General features: G+C 60.3%; 1 protein-coding gene and 1 pseudogene across 2 annotated transcripts; one reads left to right on the forward strand and one right to left on the reverse strand.

The window, feature by feature from the left end:
• Nucleotides 1-984: 984 nt before the first annotated feature.
• On the reverse strand, nucleotides 985-2,759 carry LOC309610670 (RNA-binding protein FUS pseudogene; annotated as a pseudogene). Its single transcript has one exon. The product of its transcript is annotated as an RNA-binding protein FUS pseudogene (transcript).
• Nucleotides 2,760-20,346: 17,587 nt separating this feature from the next.
• CCDC188 (coiled-coil domain containing 188) lies at nucleotides 20,347-24,786 on the forward strand. Its single transcript, XM_082354007.1, is given in 10 exon segments — nucleotides 20,347-22,458; nucleotides 22,462-22,893; nucleotides 22,999-23,106; nucleotides 23,261-23,365; nucleotides 23,453-23,509; nucleotides 23,618-23,677; nucleotides 23,768-23,832; nucleotides 24,015-24,072; nucleotides 24,201-24,250; nucleotides 24,340-24,786. Coding segments are annotated over 10 exon segments (1,224 nt in total). The 5' UTR covers nucleotides 20,347-22,356; the 3' UTR covers nucleotides 24,527-24,786.
• The last annotated feature ends 91 nt before the right edge of the window (nucleotides 24,787-24,877 follow it).

Raw genomic sequence — 24,877 nt, forward strand, 5'->3', positions numbered from 1 at the left:
CCACCAGGCTTGGCTGACAGGGAATGACACTCAGAATTAAATGGAGGCGTAAAGATTAACAGCCCGTCAAAGTGTCCTGAGCGGAGCCTGGCCCAGTGGGACGCTAGTCTACATCCCCTCCAGGGCGTCCTCGCCAGGCCTCACGGTTCCAGCGGGCCTCTCTGTCCCCCACCCCCACCCTGCCCCACCCCACTTTGCCCCCAAACCAGCCCCCGCCACCAGCCTGGGGTCAGGGCCGCTCTGGGGGATCCACAGCAAGACAGCGGCTAGTGTGCTCCCCGCGTGTGCAAGGACTCACATGTCCTGGTGTCCCCCAAGTCTCCGGGGGCCCACCTTTCCCAGGCCGAGCTCCGTCACCCTGCACCGTTGGCCTGAGGGGTCTGGGGCTCATGGGGAGGGAGCCCGGCCTTCACCCGGCCTCCCCCTGCCTCGGCCTCCTTCGCTGGTCAAGGCTCCCCAGACCCTGTGAGGATGGAACGAGGAGCAAAGCCCTCCCAGGTCCCCGTGGTGTGGACCGAGGTGAGGGCGGGCACCCATGAACCCTGGGCCTGGAGGCCCAACAGGCGAGCGGGGCCGAGGCTCAGCCCCTGTCAGGCCCTGTGCTCTGAATGGCAGGACCCTCTCCTGGGGAACACCGCCGAGGCCCTGCCTTCCTATCATCTGAAGATGAGGAACCAGCTCCGAAGGGCATGACTACACCACCCGCGGGAGCCCTCCTGGCCTGGGGAAAGATGCCTCTCGGGTCCCACAGGGGCTAGATGGGGACCCCGGCGCCTGGCCGTGGGCTTAACACCCAAACCTCTTACTGGAGCAATGCAGAGCCCACCGTGAGAATCATCTCAATAAAAAGCCCCTTCCCCCGCCATCAGGAACAGTCAAATGGTTGCTATAACTTAATTGCCTCAGAGCTCCCTGTTTTGTAACTCAATAATTGTGATTTTGTTTCCTTATTAATGTCATTGTTTTTTTGTTTTTTTTTTTAACTAAAATGATGGTTTTTAATGGGAACCAGAGATATGGTTACAATTACATAGTCCGACACAAAAAACCCGTGGGTGATCAGGAGTTGGAAGGTTACAAAATAATGAGGGTAACACTGGGTACAGGAAGAAAGCTGCTCCAGAACTTCAGGAGCCAGGCTAATACGGCCTCTCCCTGCGATCCTGTCTGTGCTCACCCCTGGAGTCCATCTTGCCAGGGCCAAAGCCACCTCTGTCCCCACCACCCCGGCCCCCTCAGAAGCCCCCACGGTCCCCGCCTCGGCCTCGGTAGCCGCCCCGATCATAGCCTCCTCTGCCACCACGACGATCGTCTCCATAGTTACCCCCCATATGAGAGCCTCCTGGTCCCCCTCCTGGGCCGTCTGGTTTAGGGGCCTTACACTGGTTGCATTCATTCCTCCAAGAGAAGTTCATGTTCTCACACGTAGGATTAGGACACTTCCAGTCCCCTGCTCGCTGCTGTCCTCCACCGCCACCGCCGCCGCTGGGGAATCCTCCTCGGCCACCGCCACCACTGCCACCACCTCCATAGCCTCCACGGCCCATGGGTCCTCCTCGCCCTCGGCCTCCACGACCATTGCCACCACCCCGATTGAAGTCTGCTCGCCGAGTAGCAAATGAGACCTTGATGGGATTCCCAGAGAATTCTTTACCATCAAACCAGTCAATAGCTGCTTTAGCAGAAGGTGGGTCATCAAATGATACTGTTGCCTCTCCCTTCAGCTTGCCTGTTTCCCTGTCTGTGTACAGATTAATCATGGGCTGTCCTGTTTTCTTATTTGTCTTAATGATACCAATCTGCTTGAAGTAATCAGCTACAGACTCAACTGTAACATTCTCGCCCAGGCCTTGCACGAAGATGGTGTTGTTGTCTGAATTATCCTGTTCAGAGTCATGATGTGATCCTTGGTCCCGAGGGCCACCAAGTTTATTGAAGCCACCACGGTCACTTCCGCCCATGCCGCCTCTGCCTCCACGGCCGCCTCCACGACCTCTGGGTTCATAGCCACCACTGCTGCGGCTGTAACCACCGCCACCGCCCCGGCCACGGCCCCCACGGTCCTGCTGGCCTCCCCCGTAGCCGCCGCCACCACTCTGGTCCTGATTGCCATAACCGCCGCCACCACTACTACTCATGGAGGACTGATCTTGGCCATAGTTACCTCCACCACCCCCTCCACCTCCACCGCTACTGTTGTACTGGTTCTGCTGCCCATAGCCCTGAGGGGGATTATAGCTTTGCTGCTGTCCATAGCTTTGAGGCTGTCCACCATAGCCAGACTGCTGGCCATAGCCCCCACTCTGGGGCTGCCCATAGCCGCTGCTCTGAGAACTGCTACCGTAACTTCCCGAGGTGCTGCTGGCCATAGGCAGGGTATGAGGACTGCTGCCCATAAGATGACTGAGAACTTTGGCTACTGCCATAGCCACCAGCTGAGCCATATCCCTGGGGAGTTGACTGTGTGCCATAGCCTGTGTTCTGGGTCTGTCCATAAGAACTACCATAGCTGCTCTGGCCATAGCCTGAAGTGTCCGTTGACTGGCCGTAGCCACTGTAACTCTGCTGTCCATAGGGCTGATTGCTCTGCTGGGAATAGCCCTGCCCAGGCTGGGTTGGGTAGGCCCCATAACTTTGGGTTGCTTTTTGGGTATAGTCGTTTGAGGCCATGTCCGCGCACGCGCGCACAGGCCAACAATCAACAAGATTCCAACACCACAACACCGACGCCTCGAGGACTGAGCTATGTCATTGTTTTAAACTTCCTCCACCACATTCTGTACTGGGCCTCCAAGTGCAGAGCAGAGGGGTACTCCGCTAAAGAGGGGGACGTGGGAACAGGATCTCAGGGGCGGGAGAAACTCCGGCAGATGAAGGCTGGGGGTGCTTGGGGCAGGGAGATGGGCTGCACGAAGGCAGGAGGCGTGAGCATGGGCGCCGAGGGGGCTTGGATGCTGGGGGTGAGGAGGGGGATTGGGGGCCACAGAGTCTGCACTGCCAGTGGTGGGGGGAGGGGAGGAGCATGAACTTGACCTTGGATGTGTCACGGTGAGTTGGAGGGGAGGGGCATCCAGTGGTCCAGGGGACAGGCAGCGGGGAGAACCCTGCCAGAACAGGGGTGGGCGCTGCCTGCAGGGACGTGCACTTGGGGAGGCCACCTGCAGCCCCAGGCTCTGGGCCCCGAGACACCCCAGCCTCTCCCCAGGCCCTCAGTGAGCTGCACCGGCATTGGGAATTCGGGGCAGGTCCAGCCTGCTGCTGTGTCGGAGAAATGCAACATGATTAATTAGCCCCTAAAAAAAGAGTTTGAAGTGTTTATTGCAGGACGGCGCTCCTGGTTTTATAAGCAGATGGGGAAATAAAGTGGTGGGGATGACAAGCCGGGAACAGCTGCACAGGGACCTGGAACCTAATTCATAATTCAGCGGACTAATCAGAGAACATCTTCTGCCGGCACCATAACGAAGGGACGTGAGGCCGCAACTGATGAGCTGCACCCGTGCCCTCCGCCTGCTGGGGGGTCCTGCCGAGGCGCCAGCCCAGCCCCGTCACAGTTCCAAGTGCCAAGCTCTGGACAAGAATTTTCTCAGCAACCACATTACTCATATACCCTCTTTCCAGGAGAGGAAGCTGAGGCCCAGGGAGACTGAGCCTGAGGAATGGGTCCTGGCGGGCACACAGCCCCCACTCCCACCCCCCCACCCCCAGGCCCAGGTCCCCCAGCCCTGGCTGTAACAACGGAGGTCACCCAGCCCCACGGCAGGGGAGAGAAGTGGGGGGGTAATGGGACGGGTATAGCATTCAGAGCTCACCAGAGCCCCTGGAAAGGCAGGTGGGGGCCAGGGTGGGGATGGGGCTGAGACAGAATCAGGGGCCTGGGTGGTACATGGGGCAGCTCATGGGCCCCCCATGGGGACTGGGATCATTGAACATAAAAACTCAGGCGTAATCTATGAATCTTCCGGCTCCGACAGGAGCCCAGAGTTCACAGCAGCCATGGACTGTAAAACGCGCAGGAGGAAATACCTGTGCCAGCTGGAAAGTCCTTGTTTTCTCCTCAGATGCTATTGAAACAACGGGAGGTGAAGGGTGGGAGCCGGGTGCCCCACCAGCCCCGCCAGCCCCTGCCCCTCCCAGGGGGTTGCTGTGTCCCCCCGCCCTGACCAGGACCTTCACCAGCACGCTCTGTATTCTCGTCCATGTGTCCCTTGTGTGCCTGGCAAGATAGGGGACCCAAGCGCCCTGAGCAGCTCATGGCCTCCCAGGCAGACAGACCGGGTCAGCTAAACCTTGCACAGGACTTTCCTTAAACACTTAAAACCACAGAGTGGTTGGTGCTGTAGCAGAGGAAGTCATGGGTACCGTGATGCCCCAATGCGGGATCGCAGGGGCCTTGTGGAGCTGGGCTTTGAGGCATAAGTAGGAGCTCACCAGTGTGAGAACCGGTGCTGGATGGGATCCAGACTAGGGTTAGAAAGGGAGCTCTGAGTCAGACCCTGACCCCAACCCCTCTTGGACCCCCAGGCCGGCCTGGCTGGGGACTTTTTCAGGAGGCCAGGCTCCTGGGCACCAGCTTTCAGCCCTTGGACCAGTCACTTCCCCACAGGCTCTGAGGGGAAGTCAAGGAAAGGGGAGAGCCTGTGCCTGGTTACCTTCCGCAGGTGACAGACAGGCCCAATGGCTCCCATGTGCTCAGTCTGGGGGTCAGAATCCAGGCTGGGCTGTGGGGGCTGAGTTTCCCCTTTGTGTGGCGTCCACTGGGTCCCTGGGTGCCACTCAGCACATTCCTGGCCTTGGCGGGCTGGCTGCCTGGCCAGGCTCAGCAGGTCGCCCCTCTCCATGTGGCCATGCCAGTGGTGAGACTCCTTAAGTGGCAGCTCGAGGCCCAGAGCAGGAGGCAGAAGCTCCAGGCTCTGAAGGCCCAGGGCCCAGCTCAGCATCACATCTGCCCTCCATCTGTGGTCAGAGCTATCCCAGGCCACCTGGGTCCAGGGAGGAACAAAGACCGAGGTTATGGAGGATCAGGGACCTCTTTGGGTCCCCACAGGCCTGCCTCAGACCAGAGTGCCGGGGCAGGCAAAGGGGCAGAGGCCCACCTGGACCCCAGACCCCTGGAAAATTGGTCCAACTGAAGCTCCCGAGGTTCTGGGCAGATCCCCTCGTGGGCTCCTTTCTGGAAAAAAATGAACAGAAACGTCCCCAAGACTGTGGGTAAGAAGCAGCCCAAGGCCTCCTAGTCCTGAGTGGATCAGGTGTGTGGTAAACCCAGGACCTCAGCAGGTGAACCCTTGCCAAGATGGGGTCTTGGTGCTGAAGTGGGATTTGGGCTCAGAGGCAGGGCCGGCTGCCTTCAACGCCTGCTGCCCGGCTGCTGTTTGCCGAGGATGCCCAGGCAGCCAAGCTTAGCCAGCACGTGGCCCATCATCCCAGATCCTGGTCTTCACCCACTGGCTCAGAAAGGAGACCCACCTGCCCAAGGTCCCCCGGCCTGTAAATAAATGGCAAAGCGAGGAGGTGAGCCCTGTCCCTGGCTCTAGGGTCACATTTTGGCCACAGGCTGGCACTGCCCCTCCCCGCAGCCAGGTCCCCAGAGTCCACATCTGCTACCTCCCACTCTTCCCGTACCTGCAAGTGGGCGGGCTGCTCTGGGTTGCCCTCCCCCAGGGAAGGGGGTTGCTCCTCTGACCTCGGGCCCAAGGCCAGGCCCCTCCCTGGGCAGCTCAGAGCCCTGGAGGCTGGACGAAGGGCTGGATGTGATGGACCACCGGATAGGGACCCGCTTGTGCGGGTCCAGTGACCCACGGTGGTGGCCGCCTCAGGACCGTGCCTCCTGCACTCCGGGGTGGCTGCAGAGTGCGGGCAGCGGACAGAGCTACCCTCGGGCCACCACCCACACGTTTCCTGTTTCGCGTCCAGCGGCAGAGGCAATCTCGCTAAACAAACACGCCCCGGATTAGCTCTGTGCAAACAGGAGCAATGCCACAGCACCAAAGAGGGGCTTGCAGAGCCAAACGCACAGTGGGGCTCTGGGGGCCGAGTCCTTCGGGCAGGAACATGGCAGGAACACCGAGCCATGGGGTGTCCCTGGGTTGGGGGCATGGGACATCTCCTAAGACACACGCCCACCCAGCCCTCGTGTGCACCGAGCTGGACACTGAAGGACCGTAGGGGCAGGGTGGACATGGCCCTGGCCTCAGGAGGGGACCAGACAGCGTACGAGCTATAGAGGGTGTGCCCAGCCCCGTGGCACCACCAGCCCAACACCAGCCCGGGCCCCCACACCTGTGCCTACCCCACCACTGGTGCAGCTACCCCAACCCTGAGCTCTGCCCTCCGGCCAGGGCCGCCCCCACTTCAGGGGTCCTGCAGGCCTTATGTGGGAGCCCAGACCTGAGGACAGTTGGCGCCCATGTAATGGCCTCCATGGAGCTGCCCAGAGTGGCCTTTCCTCTAGTCCACTCCTCACCCAACCCAATTCCTCCTGGAACAGAACCAAGACTCAGGGGTGACAGGCCAACCAGGCAGGACGCCCCTTGGCCCCTGACAGAACCCTCACAAGGGCTGCCCTGGTCAGTAGGGCCAACAGGGTAGGAGCCCGGACCACCAGCTTGCTCCCGGCCCTGCTGCCCTCCTGCCCAGGGGTCCTTCTGGTACGGCCAGGTCCTGGGGTACAGGGCTCCTCCCTACCAGCCTCTGTGCCCACGGCCCACTCCTGGGACCCCTGCCCCAGCCCCCAGCCCCAGCTGCAGAGGAGCCCAAGGCAGGAAAATGGGCACCTGTTTTTGCAGTTTCCCTTTTCTCATTTTTCTGCACTTCCAATTTTTCTTACATGGGCACGAGTTTCTCAGGTAATCAGAACAGAGAGCGTCAGCAGGGAGAAACCAGGCTCCCCTCGGGCGGCGGAAGCTGGAGGCCCAGGGCCCCAAGGGGGTCAGGCTCCCTCGGGCTGGGCCCCCACACGCGCGGTCCAGTGAAGGGTGCCGTCCCGGGCCCAGGCTTGGTGCCCTCCCTGTGTGCCACCATCCATCCATCCATCATCCCGTTGTGTTCTGGGCCCCTCCCCGGGGACACGCCAGCCTCATTGCACTGCCACAGCGACGCTTGCATTAACTTGTATCTAATGGGACGCATGGACATGGAGTGATTCCAGTTTAATTAGGCGTCAGGAAGCTTTGCATTAATTAAAGTAACAAAGACTCAGCACAACACGGGTGGGGCCCGGCTGGAAAGGCTGTGGCCAGGTGGTCAGGGGAGGCCAAGCATGGCCAGCAGGGATGGCCCCACGCTCGTCCCGCAAGCTCTCGACCCCCTTAGCCCAGCGTCCTCTAATCCTCTCCACCCTGGCCAACACGTCAAAGGCCATTTGGAGCCTCGAGTCCTGACCTCGCACGGCCACGGGCCACGTGCGGCCCGGGGAGGGGGCAGGGGACACAGAGACAAAACACGGACGCTGCAGCCAGCACAGGCCAAGGCCCCTCCATCTCCCTCTGCCTGAGTCCCCTCACCTCCCGCCCTCTCACCCCTGCCTGGCCTTCACCCCCAGCACCCTGATCAAGAATCGCATGAGGCTTGAGTATTTACGAGAAGCGCTTTATCCGACTTTTTATTTTAAGAGCAGGAGAATTGAGGGTTTATATTTCTTTCTCTAAGGAAAAACAGAAAACTAGATTACGTGGCTTACTCTCCCACAACCCTGACTGTCTCCCGGGGTTTCTCACTGCCCTTGAGGCCTCACAGGTATGCTGCCCCTCGGCCCCAGGACAGGCCCAAGGGTCCCTGGTCTAAGCGACTTCTCCCAGCCCCACACAGCATCACCTCCTTCCTCCTGGATATCTACCTCTGTTGATGTGTCCTGCTCTCCATCTTCACTCCCCTGCGGAGGCTGAACCTAGGGGTTTGAACTAAGGGGCACAGAGGCCCAGGTGTCCGATGCAGGTCGCTGGACAGCTGCTGCCCGATGGGCTCCAGGCCTCAAAACCCACTTGAGTGAGAGGGGTTTCTGTCAAGGCCATGGGGCTGATTCGGCAGGAGCCGTGGACCCCAGTGAGACTCAGCCAGGCGTCCCCACTGCAACAGCAGGAAGACCGCAGCCACCTCCATGGAGCCACCCCAAGATGCACACTTTTCAGAAACTGTCAAGCCTGCCAACAGCTCCCGTTTCTGTGAGTGCCTGGAGCTCAGCCAGCGGGGCACGGATGTGGATGCCAGCCGGGGAGTGACAGGGTCATCCCTACCAGAAGGGCCCGGACGGGGGTTCTGAGCCAGGGCTGAGTGGCCTGGGCCAGAGCGCAGTAGGGCCCTGGCCAGCTCTGTGCGGAGAAGAATGGTCGATGGCCTAATATCGACATTTCCCATAATGATGATCATATTTTCCCCACCGGTCGAGACCCGAGTCAATGGCATCTGAGTAATTGGAGATTGATTTTAATTAAGTCTTAGAAGTTTTGTGACTGTACCTGACAGAGGACTCCTTTCTGTGTTGCCGAGGGGACGGTGGGAGCAGGACTGCAGCCGGCCTGCCCCAGAGGTGGGCAGGGCTGGCACCTGGGCGTCCTTGGGCCTTGGCCTGACTTCTCCGTCACCTCCCAGGGCCGCCGTGTCCTCTGTCCTCAATCTGCTATGATTCTCAGCCCGTGGGCAGAATTGGCTGGGTGGGGATTGGATCCTGGGGAAAGAGCCTGGTCAGGTGGGAAGTGGCCGGTGCTGGGTGCCTCCCCACCCGACCCGTTTCCTCATCTGCCCCCTGCCCCGTGGCCCAGGCCCCACTCCACAGGAAGGGCTGCCATTACTTCGATCTATCACTTCATGGGATTGCCCCAAACATGTGCTCCAAGCCTCCTTCCCTCCAAACCTCATCCTGTCGTTTCCACCATCCCCAGGCTTCTCCCCCCAGGGCCTGGGTCACCCCAGCCACAGACCACACCCCACGCCTGCTGACCACAGGACGCAGGGGCCTCACCTGGGTTCCCTGCCCAGCCTCACCCACCCTCCAGAGCGTCTCATGACAATGCCAGGAGCAGGGACCCTGCACACAGCTCCACCCAGCCTCCCCCAGCGCCCCACCCCTGGGGACCCCAGGCCTCCTGGCTGCCTCCCTCCACCCACCAGCCCACTGACAGTTTTAATGTCATGGAGGAGAGAAGGTCATTAGCAGGAATGGATTATTAATGAGGAGGCCTAATTAGGCAGACCACTGAATCACCAGTCTCACTCTGAATCCCTGAAGACTAACAGGGAGTCATCGAGCCCTCAGGGGGGTCCGCCAGGCTGCAGGGGGGTGGGCCCCTGAGCACCGAGGACCCCAGTGGTGTCCAGGCCTCGGGGCAGGGGCACAAGGACTACCCACGCCATTGCCCTGGGGACCCCCAGCTCCATCCGCCTCTGGCTGAGCCCACACATTTTACCAGCTGAGCCTCTACTGCTGGGCCAGGGGCAGCCGTGGGCAGCACCCCACCCCCAGCCTCTGACCCCAGCAGGGGAGCCGAGGTAGGGTCCACAGCACAGGCACTGCCCACAACAAATGTGTCCAAGTACGGTCTTGGTCCTCTGCCCTCGGGGCCTGCCCTGACCCCTACTGTCCACCCCTCCCCTGGGGGCAGAGGCAGCCTCTGCTCCGACCTGGGCCCACAGTGGGACTCGGTCTCCTCACAGTGAGAGGGAAGCTGGGGACAGAATCTGAGCGCACCCTGCACCCCTGCCCCAGGGCTGCGTGGAGGCTGCCCTCAGGATGGCTTGGGCTCCAAGGACCCTGGGAAACAGGAACTTCAGCATCAAGGTCAATGCCTCACGGCTACACAAACCCACTTCACAGACAAGGAAACTGAGACCCAGGGGTAGGCAGCCCCAACTACAGAGCAGAGACTGGGACCAGGCCCCTCCCAGCCCCCTCCTGGCTCCTGGGATCGGTTGGGGTGCATCCTGGGACAGCCCGGCCCGAGGTCATCTGTCCCTTCCCGGCTGATGCAAGGAGTCAGGGGTGGGGTGGTGTCAGGCAGAGGCGGGAAGGGTGGGTGGTGGGCAGACTCACCCACCCCGCTGTGTCACCCATGGGTCAGGGCCAAGGACACTGGGTGCTCGCGTGGGTGGACAGCCAATGCCTGCCCTGGGAAGGCCATTCGCCAGGAGCAGAGGGAGGGTGGGCCCGTGGAGGAGCCTTAATGAGCAATTGAGTTTGTAGGAGCTGCAATCCCGCTAATGGCCTCAGAGCCGCTGAACTCAGAAGGGAACCATGACGGGCCTAATGAGGGGACACTGAGGGACACTCAGAGCAGTCACCCGAGGCCAGAGGTCAAGAGGGTCTGAATATGAGGGTCTAGGCTGGGCGCAGGGCCTTTGGGACCTTGGGCAGCCCTGAACCTCTTGGGGCCTCAGTTTACCCATCCAGGGGTGCCCTTGGAACAGGGCTGATGAGGGAAGGGCGCGCTCCACAGCGGGAGACGCGGAAGCCAATGCCAGGACCGCACCTGCCTGCTTGTTGCGCGTGGCGACTGTCTGTCTGTGCTGAGTGACAGGGATCCCCACCCAGCCCTCCCTGTGGGGCTGCCATCTTCTCTTTGTTCCTCCAGCTGACACCTTTTCCTAACTTGTGCTTTGAAAAACTTTAAACCCTCACAAAAGCTGCAAGAGCAGTTTAAGTGGCCATCTGCCTGCCCAGAGCAGGCGCTGGGGGACCTCTCTGTCCCACCATCGCCTTGTGGCAGGCTGTGCAGAGACAGTACTAGCCCTGGCTAGGGCACAACATGGATTTGAGGGCTCTGGGAGCTGTGATGACTTGGAGGAGGGGCATAATTAAGGTGGTCCTGCTTTGAGGCCAAGGTGAGGGGGCTGCAGAGCGCTGTCAGCTGGTAGTCTCACCAGGTGGGGCCAGAAACCAAGATCAGAAAAAATGACTGACATGAAGGGCAGCAGGTCCCCAGGTCCTGCCCCTACCAGGGCTCTGGTCTTCCTGACATGCTGTCCAGGGCTGGGAGAGTCCAGAAACTCAGGGCAGCCAGTACCGGGCCTCCTTTGCCTGGAATTGCCCTGTTCCTCTCCCTCAGGTGAAGGCTTCATGAGACTGCAGGCCTAGAGGATTAGGGCAGCACTGAGCAACCACTCACACTTTAGTGAGAATTGGTGGGTTGATCCAGGAGATGGCAGGGTAAGTCTGATAGCAGAGGGGTACTCCCAGGGCCCAGAGGGTCTACAGGCCATGGGAGAACCAGGGATCGGCCGATGGGGGCAGCGTATGTCCCTGCCTGCCAGCCCTGAGACCCAGTACACCTATAGGCACAGGGCAGAGACTCATGGGCTCACTGAGGCAACCCTGTAGCCACTCCGCTAGCCCTCAAGGGAGGGAGACAGGCTCCATCCACCAGGCCCAGTGATTGGGCAAGACATGTGTGCGAGTGGGCAAGACATGCAAGGTGAGTGTGGGGTCCTCACCGTCTCTGTGTGGGTAACATCCACCCCTGGGGTGCAGGCCCGGAAAGTGGGCCACTCAGGGGTCCAGAGGAACCATACGTGGCCCGGATGACTTGTCTACCCCTCCCCTACGCCCCAGCACCAAGATTCCTGCAGTGTGCAGAGCATCAGCAATTTTGATGGGTTTTCATTTAACTTTTTCTTTATCACAATTACTTCGAAAACTATTAAGTGTAATTATTAATCATTAAGTAATTATTATCTGCTCTTATATTAATTTTCTGGTCATCGGGAGAGTCGTGAAGATTTAAGATCTTTGATGTTAATAATATTTCCCAAACACGAGGGAGGTTTAATGCACCTCGATATATTCCCCCCTGCCTGGATGAGGCAGGGAGGGGCCTCCCCCGGGCCGCCCTGGCAGGGTTGCTCCCCCACGCGTGTGTCCTGGGCCTCAGGCGTGACCCAGCCCTCCCAAGCTCCCCTTAGGGCCCCCGAACACCTGGACAGGAGAGTGGCCCACTCCTGGTGTCCATGCCCACCCCACACCCGCCAGCCTCTCTGAGGCCCTGGCACCAAGGCCAACCGGGAGGGTGCCCATCACAGGTCAGGTGCCACTGAGGGCCCTGCTGTCCCAGGTCAGCTCCAGGCCTGTATGACCCCGCAGGCCTCACTGACCACTCAGCCCCACCACCATCCAGTATCCCCAGGAACTCTGGCTGCAGCCCTGTGACCAGCAGACCAGGGAGGAGCCACCAGCAGCCCCTCTCTCGCTGTGTGTCGGTTCTGAGGGCAGGACAGTGGTGCTGGCAGCTGACTGGTGCTGGGAATCCCAGCGGGGACAGAGCTGGCACTGTGGGGTAACATTATGTGACACCAATGACCTAGAACCACAGTGAATGCGAGCTCCCCGCTTACTTCCCGCTGTTGTCAGCAAGTTGACACAGTGAGGCCGCCAGCTAATGCTGGTCCACAGCCCCTCCTGCTGCCCTTCATGGGCATCTTCCCACCCTGCCCTCATGGCCTGCTGCATAGAGGGCACTGTGTCACCCCATCTCACATGAGCAAACCGAGCTCAGAGGCAGGAGACTGGCCCAGCTCTGGCTGCCACGCCCAGGGCCACCTCTGCCCAGCGCCCAGCCCCTTGGCTCCCCAAGCACTGGCTGGGGTCTGAAGGGGAGGACAGCTGGGCATCTCGTCCAGGCCTCCTTTGCCCTAGGGAGGCCAGCCTGTGTGACGTGGGTGTGGACGGACAGAAGGACTAACAGTTCCTCTGCCCCCATGTGGCCAAAGACAGAATGTGGGTCAGTGTTGAGACAGGAGGGGGCACTGGGAGTGTCCTTGGGCTGGGGCCCCCCAAAGCCTGAGTCCTTCAGACCTGCCAAGCCTGCCTCCCTCCTCCTCCACATGTCCCCCACAGACAGCAACATCCAACCTCCCCTCAAGTGTGACCAGAACCGCATAAAGGTGCCTGTGCTGGAGTGATTAGTGCCAACGGATGGAGGCTTGAACCCAGAATCGGCATGTCAACACGGTGCTGTGACAGTGGTGCTGATGGCACAGGCACAGTGATCGCAGTCATGGTGGAAGTGACGGTGGTGGTGGAGGTGGTGCTGGTGGAGGTGGTGGTGGTGGTGGTGGTGGTGGAGGTGTTGTTGGTGTTGGTGTTGGTTGTGGTGTTGGTGTTGGTTGTGGTTGTGGTGTTGGTGGTGGTTGTGGTGGTGGTGGAGGTGTTGGTGGTGGTGAAGTGTTGTTGGTGTTGTTGTTGGTTGTGGTTGTGTTGTTGTTGGTGGTGATGGAGGTGATGGTGGTTGTGGTTGTAGTGGTTGTGGTGGTGGTGGTATTGTTGGTGGTAGAGGTGGTGGTTGTGGTGGTTGTGGTGGTTGTGGTGGTTGTGGTATTGGTGGTGGTGGTGATGGTGGTTGTGGTGGTGGTGGTGATGGTGGTTGTGGTATTGTTGTTGGTAGTGGTGGTGGAGGTGATGGTGGTGGTGGTGGTGATGGAGGTGTTGTTGGTGTTGGTGTTGGTTATGGTGTTGGTGTTGGTTGTGCTTGTGGTGTTGGTGATGGTTGTGGTGGTGGTGGAAGTGTTGGTGTTGGTGGTGGAGGTGTTGTTGGTGTTGTTGTTGGTTGTGGTGTTCGTTGTGTTTGTGTTGTTGTTGGTGGTGGTAGAGGTGTTGGTGGTGGTGGTGGTTGTGGTGTTGGTATTGGTGGTGTTGGTGGTTGTGGTGGTTGTGTTGTTGTTGTTGGTGGTGGTGGTGGTGGAGGTGATGGTGGTTGTAGTGGTGGTGGTGGTGGTGGTTGTGGTGGTGGTATTGTTGGTGGTGGTATTGTTGGTGGTGGTGGGAGTGGAGGTGATGGTGGTTGTGTTGTTGTTTTTGTTGTTGTTGATGGTGTTGGTGGTGGAGGTGATGGTGGTTGTAGTGGTGGTGGTTGTGGTGGTGGTGGTGGTGGTGGTGGTTGTGGTATTGTTGTTGGTAGTGGTGGTGGTAGAGGTGATGGTGGTGGTGGTGGTGGTGGTGATGGTGTTTGTAGTGGTGGAGGTGAGGGTGGAGGTGATGGTGGCAGCTGTGGAGGTAGAGGTGATGGTAATGATGGTCATGTTCATGGTGACAGCATGGTAATGAAAACTGATTCTCCAGGACCCAGAGTTTCCCAAACAATGTCTTGGCCACTTTCCCCACCCCAGCCACTGGCCCCATCCCTGCCTGTGGGCTGTCCCTAAAGGCAGCAGGTAAGAGAGCCTAGACCAGGCCTGACAGCACAGTGGTATATCTTGAGCTGACAGACAACATTTAATCTTAGTTAAAAATAAATAAGTTCAATTATTGGAAAGGAAAAAAATAGCCTAGTATTTACTGCAAGTGAATCAAAGGTGATTACTCTGGGAAAAGTCCCTTTTTGGGATTCTGGGCACCAACCCCTGCTGTCAGGGTCACCACTGGCAGGTAGAGCCACCTTGTGGGCCTGGTGGGAGGGAGACCAGACCACCCACCCCACAGGCTGGGGCCTCCTTCCAGCCCCCTCCCCGGTGTGACTGGCCTCCCTGGCCCCTGGTTGGGTGAGGTCACCTCCCCAGAACTGGCACCAGGGTCTGCTGAGATTAGGGGACCTGGCAGTGACCCCAGCCCCGACCCCAGGCAGCGTGGGTGATGAGCAGCAACAAAAGCCGCTGTAATTAGCGTGAAACGTGCCGCCTTTGCCAGGGAGGACAATCTCATCTTGGAAACACACGAAGGAAGCAAGTTCAATTTCACCCGAGGGGCCATAAAACCCTTTTCCAATCACCTGGAGCTGTTGGCTGCCAGCACCATTAATCCTGGGGATGTTATTTAAAGCCAAGACATCACTCAGGGAAAATCAAGTCCAAACCCCACAAGGAGCCACTTCTGTTCCCACAGAGGCCCTGGGAGACAGACGAGGCCCGCCCAGGCGCTGGGCGGGGAGTGGGCGTCCTCGGCAGCCCTAGGATCACTTCGTCTTGCTGCAGGCTGGCAGGGTCCCAGATGGGCCCATCTTGGGTGGAAGACTGAGGCCAGGCAGCCCAGCCCCACTCCGCCCACCTGCCCGCAGCAGACACCGTCCTTCTCCCAGTCCTCAAACCAGCGACCACCCGGCCCGATCCTCCCCTCCAGATTCCTATCATCCCACAGAATTTCTTTAAAAATCGTTTCCTTGATTACTGAGGGTAACAGTGAAAACACGTAATTGAATCTCCAAGAAATTACCATTTTTATAACTTGTGCCCAGTTCCTGAGATAAATGAACGTCTCCCTGTATGGCGGGCGGCTCATGGCACATCAGCAAGGGGTGATCCTGCCCTTTATCACTGACCTGGGGCCTTCTTAGGAAGAATGCCTCACGCTGCCTCCCGGGGGGCGCCTGGGCTCCACCGCACAGTCCGGAGTGGGCCGCGGTCGGCTCTGGAGGTGTGTGGGCGGTGGGTTCCTCTGCTTGTAAGCTGTGGGTGGTTGGTAGGGGACCGGAGTCGGAGAGGGGTGAGGGAAGGGCAGCAGAGAGCAGGCCTGGCAAGAAGGGAGGGGGGTTACCCACCTGCCCCTTCCTGTTGACCAAAGCTGACCCCAGCAGCTAACTGCCCACTGCGCTGCGCTGGGCACACAAGGGTCCTGGGGCATCTCAGGGTCAGTGCCAGAAGGGAGGGCGGAATAGGTGACAAGTGTTTGAATGGTCAGTAAGTTTGTGAGCTGGTTAGCTGGTGGGTTTGGTGGTCACAGTTGGCTGGTGGGTGCGGAAACGTGCCTCTTGCTGGTTGGGTGGGTGGGTGGCCTTTCAGGTGGTGGGGAAGCTGAGATGCCCAGACAAGAGACTGAGTTTGCTACAAGTGTTGGCCGCTGTGCTCAGCTGACCCACCTTCAGACAAAGGACCCAACAGTGAGACTATTCACAAGAGAAAGCTGGGGGGTAGGTGCTGGTCTCTGCTCCGTAGGGAGGGGAGGGGGAAGGTCCCAAATCAGTTTCCACTGTGGATGTCTGGGCGGACTCTGGCCAAGGGCTACAACCTGGGGTTGCCAGGGCCCTGGAATACTGGCTCTGGAGGTCCGACCTTCCCCTGAAGCTGAGCCCTCTGGAGGAGCCCTGGAGGGGACCAGATGGGCAGCCAGGGAGGATGATGGAAGCCCCGTGGGGGTGGGTGATGGGATGACTGCACCCCACAACTATGCGCCTGCCTCCTTTCCATCCCCCACTGGCTCCCCCCACCCCCACCACTGTGGCCCTGCAGCCCAGGCTCAACTGGAGGCTCTGGTGGTATGGTTGGTGTTGAAGCCCCAAGGTCAGGTGCACAGTGTGACCTCGGTCCACTTCCCAGCTGTGTGTCCTGGGCCAGGCCAAGGGAGGCTCTGACACTCCCTCATCACATCTCCCCATTCATGCAGGAATTGTAGTTAAAGGGACAGCCTGCCTGGGAAGGAAGCCAGGCTCAGGCCCCAAAAGCCCAGGGTTGAGAGAGCCTGTGTCCCCTCCAGCCTGCAGGCCCCAACCCGGGAACCCCCAACCCATGACCCAGTCCTGGCCCACTTCCCTCCGACTTCTGAGGCCCACTCCCAGAGCCCAGACAGCCAACTTCACCACCCCAGCAATCAGTTCCGCACCCCAAAACCCCATCTCACCAGGACAGAGCCCAGACCCCTGGCCTGGCTCCAAGAGTAGGGTGGCTGCCCAGGGGCCTGAAGGCCTTAGAAAGGGCTGGGCCCCCCCAGGGCTGAGACGCGGAAGCCTTGGGGGTCCAGTCCCAAGTCCGGAGAGCCTGCACTGAGAACCCGTCCAAGGCCCTGTCCCCATCACGCAAGCAAACATCCGGTGTGTCCACCTTGATGATCTTGTGGGAGGCAGAGATGGTTCCAGGCCTGTTCTCTGTGCCAGCACCACGTGGTCGCCCCAAAACAGTGGCTGTGCCCTGCTGCCCAGCCAGCCCATAACCCCAGGGCAAGGCTCGGGGCGGCATCTCTGGGCACAGAGCATCAGCGTCCCCCATCCCCACGCCACCGCCACTGCTGCCTTGGGGGCTGAGGCAACGATTGGAGGTGGGGGCTCTTTCTCCCCAACCCCTCCGTCTCCTTCCTTGTCCCCCTGCACAGCTTCCCAGACACCCTGGAGACCATGCAGGTGACCACAACCTGCCCCTGCCGCACTGGCCCCCTAAGGGTGCCAGACGCCCCAGCCTGCCCCCTGCAGATGGGCTCTCACCTCCCAGCTCCTGAGCCACATTCTAGCCAAGGCCTCACAGCCTTGAACCTGGGACCCCCCTCACCAACTCTGGCTGCCCACTGACAACCAGGCATCATGTGGCCAGCCCAGGGCTGCTGGCAGGGGGTGGGGGCGGGGTTCCCACACTGGGGAAGTCCCCCCCCCACTCTGGGAGCCCAGACCCTGGGGAGGGAGCAGGCAAGGGGCCAGAAGGAGTGGGGGGTGAGTCCCAGGGTCATTTATTTCAGTGTGAACAGTGGGATGGAACCAGCAGGAGGCAATCAGACCCCTACAGAACTGCAGATCCAAGTTGGGAGGGGGTTTCTCCCCCAGCACTGCCAGAAGCTTAGGCCTCGGTGGAACCACCCCTGGCTCCTCCTCAGCCCAGTGCTGCCCCCTGCCCTGGGTTTGGTGTTCCCCAAAGCCTGCAGCCCGTCTGCAGGGTTCTGGCGCCATCTGGTGGTGGATCCTGGGACCCACACAGGGCCAGCCGGGAGAGGATGGAGCGTCCCTCATAGGGAGGGAGCGCCTGGCACCAAGGTCTCCGTCCCTCACCTTACCCCCAGTCTCACTCAACCCCTTTGGGCCCATTGCCTGGACTCAGGGATGGACCCCAGGAGCTCACGACCCAGCAAGAGCTGGCTAGGGGCAGAGGGTGGAGAGCGAGGTGGGCAGATGTCATGGATTCTGGCCGCAGTGTGGACTTGGTGAGGTGAGCCCAGCATTGACCATCAGGCGCTCTGGCCATGCTGGCTTCCCGGGCACCACTGTCGGGCTAGCAGGGGCAGATGGGCATGGGGGTATCGAAAAGGGGGTGAGCCTAGCTGGGTGAGACCCTCTTGGGGGGGATCTCTGGGCTCAGGCAGGGTAGGCACACCCAGTTCACCCACCCTGGGGTGCAGGGGGCCCTGCAGCCGCAGCACAGCCACCTCCCCAGGCTTCAGCCCTCAACACCCTGGCTGATGGTAATTTATAGAGAGTATTTTCCTTGACATTATCTCCTCTGATTTTTTTTTTTTCCTGCACCAATGATCCATGGGTCTGATCACTGATTGAATCAAAAGTCTTTCCTAATTTGCAGATAAAAGTTAGGCTCATGGAGAGCATTGCCTTAGTTTGAAATAATTTTCTCATACATTTTGCTTAAATCTGTAGTATCAGTTATTGATTTTCTGCTTGACAAAATAAGTGAACAAGTAACAAGCATTATTACTGGAAAAAATTTTAAAGCTCCAATCATACTTAGATTTAGGCATAGTTTTCCAAAGTAACAGTTTCCATGGTTGTGATTTTACGTTACACATATACGGTATCACAGATTTGTCAGAAAATTATTTGTAGATCTTATGATAAAATACATTTTGACACTATCTCATGGTGAATCTCAAATGTACAGTCTCCTCTGATTCTTAAATAGAAAATGTGAGCAGCAGCTGTCCAAAGAGTCACCGAGGGAGGGGAGACAAATGGCCTGCCAAGCCCATGCCCTGGGAGCTGCTCAGTCACAGCCTCTGAAATAGAACCACTGTGGGAGGACCCCATGGGCCCACCCCCAGCACCTCCTCTCACCTTCACCTGCACCCATTCCCAGGGCCCACCCCCAGCCTGTTTTCCCTCCCGAAGGGCTGCCCCACAGGCTGGGGAGGGGAGGGAGCTGCCCAGCGCTCAGCTGCCTGTGACCACTTGCCTGCAGTGTGCCTGCCCTCTGGCCCTGGGGTGGGGCGGTCACTCCCCAGGCCGCCCCCCCTCACACAGTCACACCCAGTGGACCTGTCCTCCTGGTTATGGGCCTAACCACCCCTTTGTGCCCCAAGAGGGCACAAGACCACCCTCAGAGCCCCATGGGCCCCAGCCTCAGGCCACCTGTGTCTGCTACAAACTCAGAGCACAGGAGAACTGGGAGGCTCTGGGAGGAGAACCGCCAGGGAGGAGGTGAGATCCCATGAGTGACCTGAAGCCCCAGAGAAGGGGGTGATCCCCAGCCTGGGGCTGCTCCAGGAAGCCTGCAGGGCCTGAGGGTCTGAGGGCTGGAGGGGGTGGTTCTGGGCCAGGGCCCTGGCTAGGGGATACAGAGATGGGACTCCTCCTGAGAGTCTGTGGCTGGTCCAGGGACCCCAAGTTCCAGGTCTGTTTCCCAGCTTTGGAAATAAGCGTGGGGTCTTGAATGTCGAGGCCACGGTGAGTCCTGGCAGGAGCAGGAAGGACGCGGGCCTCCACACCTCCTCTCCCTCCGCAGCCCAACCCCTACTCACAGGCTCCAGGCTCCCTGAGGCTATTGGGCGTCATGGCAACTTGGGCAGGAAGCAGCTGCCATGGCAACTGGTGTCCAGGGAGGTGCATGCTGCATGACAAGGAGGGCCTTGGCCTGGCTCTTTCCACAACGCACTTGAGCCTCGCTTCCCGCCATGGCAAGGAAATCTGATGATGCAGACTAACCCCCGCCCCATCCTGGAGCCCTGACTCAATTCAGACCCCCCCCACCCCAATCAACACGGATTTGCAGGGTGCCCCGCATACATTACCTTACCTGTCCCCATTTGTGGAAATGCCACCAAAGCTGAGGTTCCCTCTGAGAGCCCCCCACCCTTTGGGCCATTCTCAAGCTCAGGGCCACTTAGCAAGGACCACAGGGAGGGTGTGAGGAAGGTTTCAGGGTGTTGGGTTCTTCAGGGCTGGGCTGTGAGCCACCAGCAAACTTCCCAGATGGGGCGCAGCCAGGGTAAATGTTGCATCCAGGAGCATGGGGTTCCAGGCCGGGACACGGTGGGTGGGGCCGAGGCTCCTGTGTCATCGGGTGTCCCAGGCACCCCCTCCTGCAGCCCCGCCTGGGTGCCCTGCCTGGCTCCTGAGACTTGAGGCCTCTGCTAGCAGTCCCCGGGTTGCCGCCACTGTCCTTGCTGTTATTACAGGGGTTCCCCAGTCTCCATGAGGAGATTCCCTCTCCCCATTTAACGTTCCCAGGCACCTGCTGGCACCTGACAGGGAGCCACCCCCTGCCCCACCCCGGAGGCCCCCTCCTCCCCTGGTGGCTAAGCAGAGTCTGCTCAGGGGAGAGTTCAGGGGGCCGCTGATGCCTGAGTGGGGCTCCAGGCCCATCTTTCCCGGCCCATCCCCAGCCAGAGCCTGTTGCTAATGCTTCACAGATGCACCCCTAGAAACAGAGTGACCTCCTGGGGCTGGGCCACCTGTGTCCAGGTGGACACAGCCTGTGGGCTGTGCATGCCCCCTCCTCTGTGGGTGGCCCCCGTCCGGCAGCCCCTGTAGTGTATCTGTCCTACAAAGAGGACAGGAGTGAGACCACCAGCAGATAAGGGATTTTGACAGACTTCTTCAGACGGGAAGCGGGGACTGACATAGCAGGACAGGGTCTGACATCACCTGGGTGTGGATGAGGCAGGGCAGCAAAACTGGGCTGGCAATGGGACGGCTTGGGGTGGCCTCCAGCATGTATGAGGGACGGCAGGTGACACGGGGACTGCCAGGCAAACTCCCCAAGCTGTCCCCCTCTCCAGATGTCTGCCCAGAGGCAGAAGGCCTTCCTTCCAGGGGACTGACTCTGGGACACCCCAGCTGCTAACGGGGAGAGAAACTCCTCAGCTCCATCCTGCCCCCTATGCACAGGAGTAGAAAAGCCAGACATTTGAGGACAGGGCCTAATAGGAAGTCCTACCAAACAGAAAAAAAGAACCACAAAGAGAAAAAGCAGGAAGCAAAAGTTCCCCTCCCTCCAAAATCCACGTTATCCCTAAAACAGAACAGGAAGCTCTGAAAAAAGAATAAGGGCACGCAAAGAACAATGGAGATGTCTTGAAATTTTAAAGCATGATCGCAGCACGGCCTGCGGGCAGCAGCTCCAGGGACTGTGGGGCCCCTGAATTCCTGTGGGAAAATGCCCTCTGAGCTGACTCTGCCCAAACTCACAGCCAACAAGCGTGAGGTCAGAGTAAGATGCTTTCAGACTTGTGAGGTGTCTCATGATCTAGTCCCAAGGGGCAGATGGCTCCCAATCTCAGAGGCTAAAACAAGCACAAGTCAGTCGGGCCTTGGCGACTTGGCCGGCCCCACGGGGTGGGTCTCTGTGGTCTCGCTGGGCTCTTCAACCCAGCTTCTGGCAGCTGGGAACCCGCTGGGATGACCAGAGCTTCCCTCCCCACGACCTGGTATCTGAGAGCAAGGCCATGCCCCCCTCCCACCACAGAGGGTCCCCAGAGCAGCAGGACAGTCACAGCCCAACACACAAGCACTGTTCAGGCCTCTGCTGGTACGACTCCAGTGGCCCAAGCGAACTCCCAGGCTAGCCCAGAGCCCAGGGTCACATTGCAGAGGGCCAAGGACCCGGGGACAGGAGGGATTTGCGGCTGTTTCCACCACACAGGCACTCGGGTTTCCACCGACCCACCTTTCTGAGGATGCTGCTTGAGGATGTGCTTCCACAGAACAAGGGAGGGAACTGAGAAAGAGGAGGATGTGAGGCAGGGGCTCCAGGAGCAGTGGGGATGCAGTGGGGCAGATAGCACAACACGATGTTGTAGGAAGGGAGGAGAAACCATTGGGGGGCAGGGGCTGGATCTGGCTCCGCATGAGAGGCGTGCTCTGCTGTCACTGAAAAGACCCCCAAAGTGGTGAAGAGCAGGCTGGACTCTGGTCCCATCACTGAATAGGCCATGGCCTCAGGCAAGTGTCTTCAGGCCTCAGTCCCCCGCCTACAGGGAGAGGATAATAATAGTCCTTGCAGGACCATCGAATGTTCAATAAATGATTTCTAAAAAAACCTTGGAGATACGTTACGTGAAAAAGCCAGGCTGCAGGATGATCTCTTCTGTGTGAAGAGAGAGAGACCATGAGACGTGCGGCCACCTCCAGAAAGATCTCAGCCACTGGGATCACAGGCTGGGGGCAGGGTCACACTGGACACTTCCTGTTGTTTGACTTTGTTCTAACCACGTGTCTGCATGATCTGCTGTACATTTTAAGAAAATAGCTGAGGTGGGTGTGGTGGGGACGATGCAGAGGGGGTGACCCCCTGAGGTTACTTGAGGAACAGGGACGTGGTGGGAGGGGCCCTGCCAGCCCTGCTCTGACCACCGCCCCAGCCCATTATGACCTCCCTGGCCATGCCCAGGCCTTTGTGACAGGTGTCCCTGAGGCACCTGTGAGCCATGACACCCAGAGGGCCCTCAGTAAGAGGGTGGCAGGTCAGGCCAGGCCAAAGCCTGGACCTGGGGTCAGGAAGGGGTCACAGGGAGGTATGGAGGGGCCGAAAACCCTGGGACCCCGTGGCCACTCCCACCCACAGTGCCCCCAACCCCCAGCTTCGAGCAGCCATGGAGGATGCCTGGACCCACCCTGCTAGGGGTTTGTAAGGTGGCCCTGCATGATGCCTCTCAGCTCCACCCACTCAGTGGAGTCTGCCAGGCCTTTCCCGGCCCCGGGGACAGGGGGTGGGGGGCCCAGGGTCGGTGACGAGGTACCTGGGAACTTTATTACAGGTGAAGAGGGAGAGATGCAGCGGCAGAGGCCGCGAGACCACCCGGCGGGGGCGAGACAAGGACAAGTAGAGATGGGGCTGGGGTGGGGCTGGCCCCTGCACTCAGGCCGAGAGCAGGGGACACCCAGGCAGGGGGCGGGGCCCAGCTCAGGGCCCAGATCCTGCCCTTGCCCGCCCCTGACCCCGGGGGCAGGGATCCCGGCCTCACCCAGGGCAGCCCCCTCCCAGCTCCAGAGCGTACTCCTGGGGCCTGCAGAGCAGTCGTTTCTCCAGATGGAGCAGGAGAACCAGAATCTGGTGAGTGCGCTCCCAGCCCTCCCAGGCCCCAAGCCCTCCACCACCGCCCCCTTCGGCCTCCTGCCTGTGAAGTGGCTGTTCCCATCTCTCTGCCGCCACCCCCAGAAAAGGCAGAACCAGGACCTGCAGGAGCAGCTGGGGGCCCTCCTGGGGCCAGGGCAGCAGTTCCTGCCCTTGTGCCCGGAGCACTCGAGCTGCACGGCCCTGACCTGGGTGAGTGTGTGGCAGGGTGCAGCCCCAGCAGGACAATGGGAGGCTCTGGGGAGCTCCCTGTGGCTCCATGCGCTACCCCCACCCCACTCCTAAGCAGTCTTTGACCACGGATGTTGCCGATGGCCTTGGGGCTGAGCCGGTGGCTCCTCTGCAGCCCCTTGAGCAGGCCAGTGCCCGGCCCCTGGAGGACAGTGCCCCTCTGCAGCTGCTGCGGCAGGAGCTGTGCCGGGGGAAAGAGTCCTTCGTGCAACAGTCCCAGGTGGGCCCCAGGGACCGGGGGCGTGCGGGGAGGAAGGAGCTGACCACCCGCCGGCCCTCCCTCTGCCCACACTGTGCCTGCCCCCAGAACGAGCTGCAGCAGATCCGACTGTCCTTTGAGAGGAAGAAGATGGCCATCACCGAGGTGCCCACCTGCAAGGGTGGGAGGGGGCGCTGGGGCACCCACCTGTGACACGCATCCTGCGTGGGTCCCGCTCCTTGGGGCGTGACCCAGCCTCCACCCTCCCACCAGGTGTGGGACGGCGTGGCCGAAGTACACATGGCCCTGAACAACCAGGCCACCGGGCTCCTGGTAGGTCCCTAAAGGCGACACCCAGAGGATGAGGGGGCTGGGTGGGGGCAGTGGGGTTGGGGGACCAGCTTTACCCTCTCTGCCCCCCAGAACCTCAAGAAGGACATCCGGGGTGTGCTGAACCAGATGGAGGACATCCAGCTGGAGATTTTGGGGTGATGTGCAGGGTTGGGAGCGAGCAGGGCCTGGCTGGGCCGGGATGGGGGTAGGTGTCCGGGTCAGGATGGGGTGGACCAATCCCTGACCCCTCCCCAATTCCCCTGCACCAGACCAGGTGGTGCCAGGCTGAGGTGGGGGGTACACGTGGCGCTGACTGTGCGCCCCACCCCCCCGCCAGGGAACGGGCCCAGTGCTGCACCCAGGTCAGGAAGGAGCAGCAGATGGTGTGCATAGGGGTAAGTCCCCCACCCCACCCTCTCCCTGGAGGCCCCACTCAGGGAGCGGGAGAGGATCCCTGTGACCAGAATCACCCTTGTCCTGGGAGAGAGTAGGAACTTGCTCTGACTCAGCCCCTCTCCTGCAGAAGGCGCGGACGCAGCTGGGATGTTCTGAGGGCCTCAAACGCCAGCTCTGGTAGGTGGCTGTCCGAGCTCAAGGGCAGAGCCCAGTCCCCAGGGACCGTCCCCTGGGCGCCCCCGCCCCCTGACCACTGCCGTCCACAGGCTGCTGGCCCTGAGGTTGCTGCTGGGTGCCCTGCTAGCCTGCACTGCCGCCTACGTGTACGTGGTGGACCCCGCGCCCTTCGAGGGGCTGGTGCCGCCCCTGCTGAGCCGCGCCACCGTCTGGAAGCTCCGGACCCTGCTGGGCCCGTTCCTGCGCCTTGAGGTGGACGACTTCCTGCCCTTCTAGGCCGGAGGCCGAGCAGCCCCAGCGAGGAGGAAGCAAGGCGGCCGGTGTGGCCCAGGGTGCCCAGCGGCCGTGCCAGTCCCCGCTCATGGCACTGCCACACATCTTCCCAGCCCGGAGCCTTGGAGGAGGGTGGAGGCGGGGTCTGTCCTGAGGGCTGGGCCTGCAGCTGGACATATAGTAGTGACACAAGGCCTGTGCACTTGTTTCTATGGAAACGGGAGCGGGGCACAGGAGGCTTTGCCGCCTTCTGAGGCCGATCTTGCAGTGAGGGTCCCTAGGGGTGGCGCCCCTGCCTCGTCCCCCAAGCCCCATCCGCTGCCAGGGCAGCCTCTCCGCAGGACGCCCCCAGAC

The sequence above is a fragment of the Balaenoptera borealis genome, assembly GCF_965194805.1.
Source record: "Balaenoptera borealis genome assembly, chromosome: 14".
Taxonomy (NCBI): Eukaryota; Metazoa; Chordata; class Mammalia; order Artiodactyla; family Balaenopteridae; genus Balaenoptera; species Balaenoptera borealis.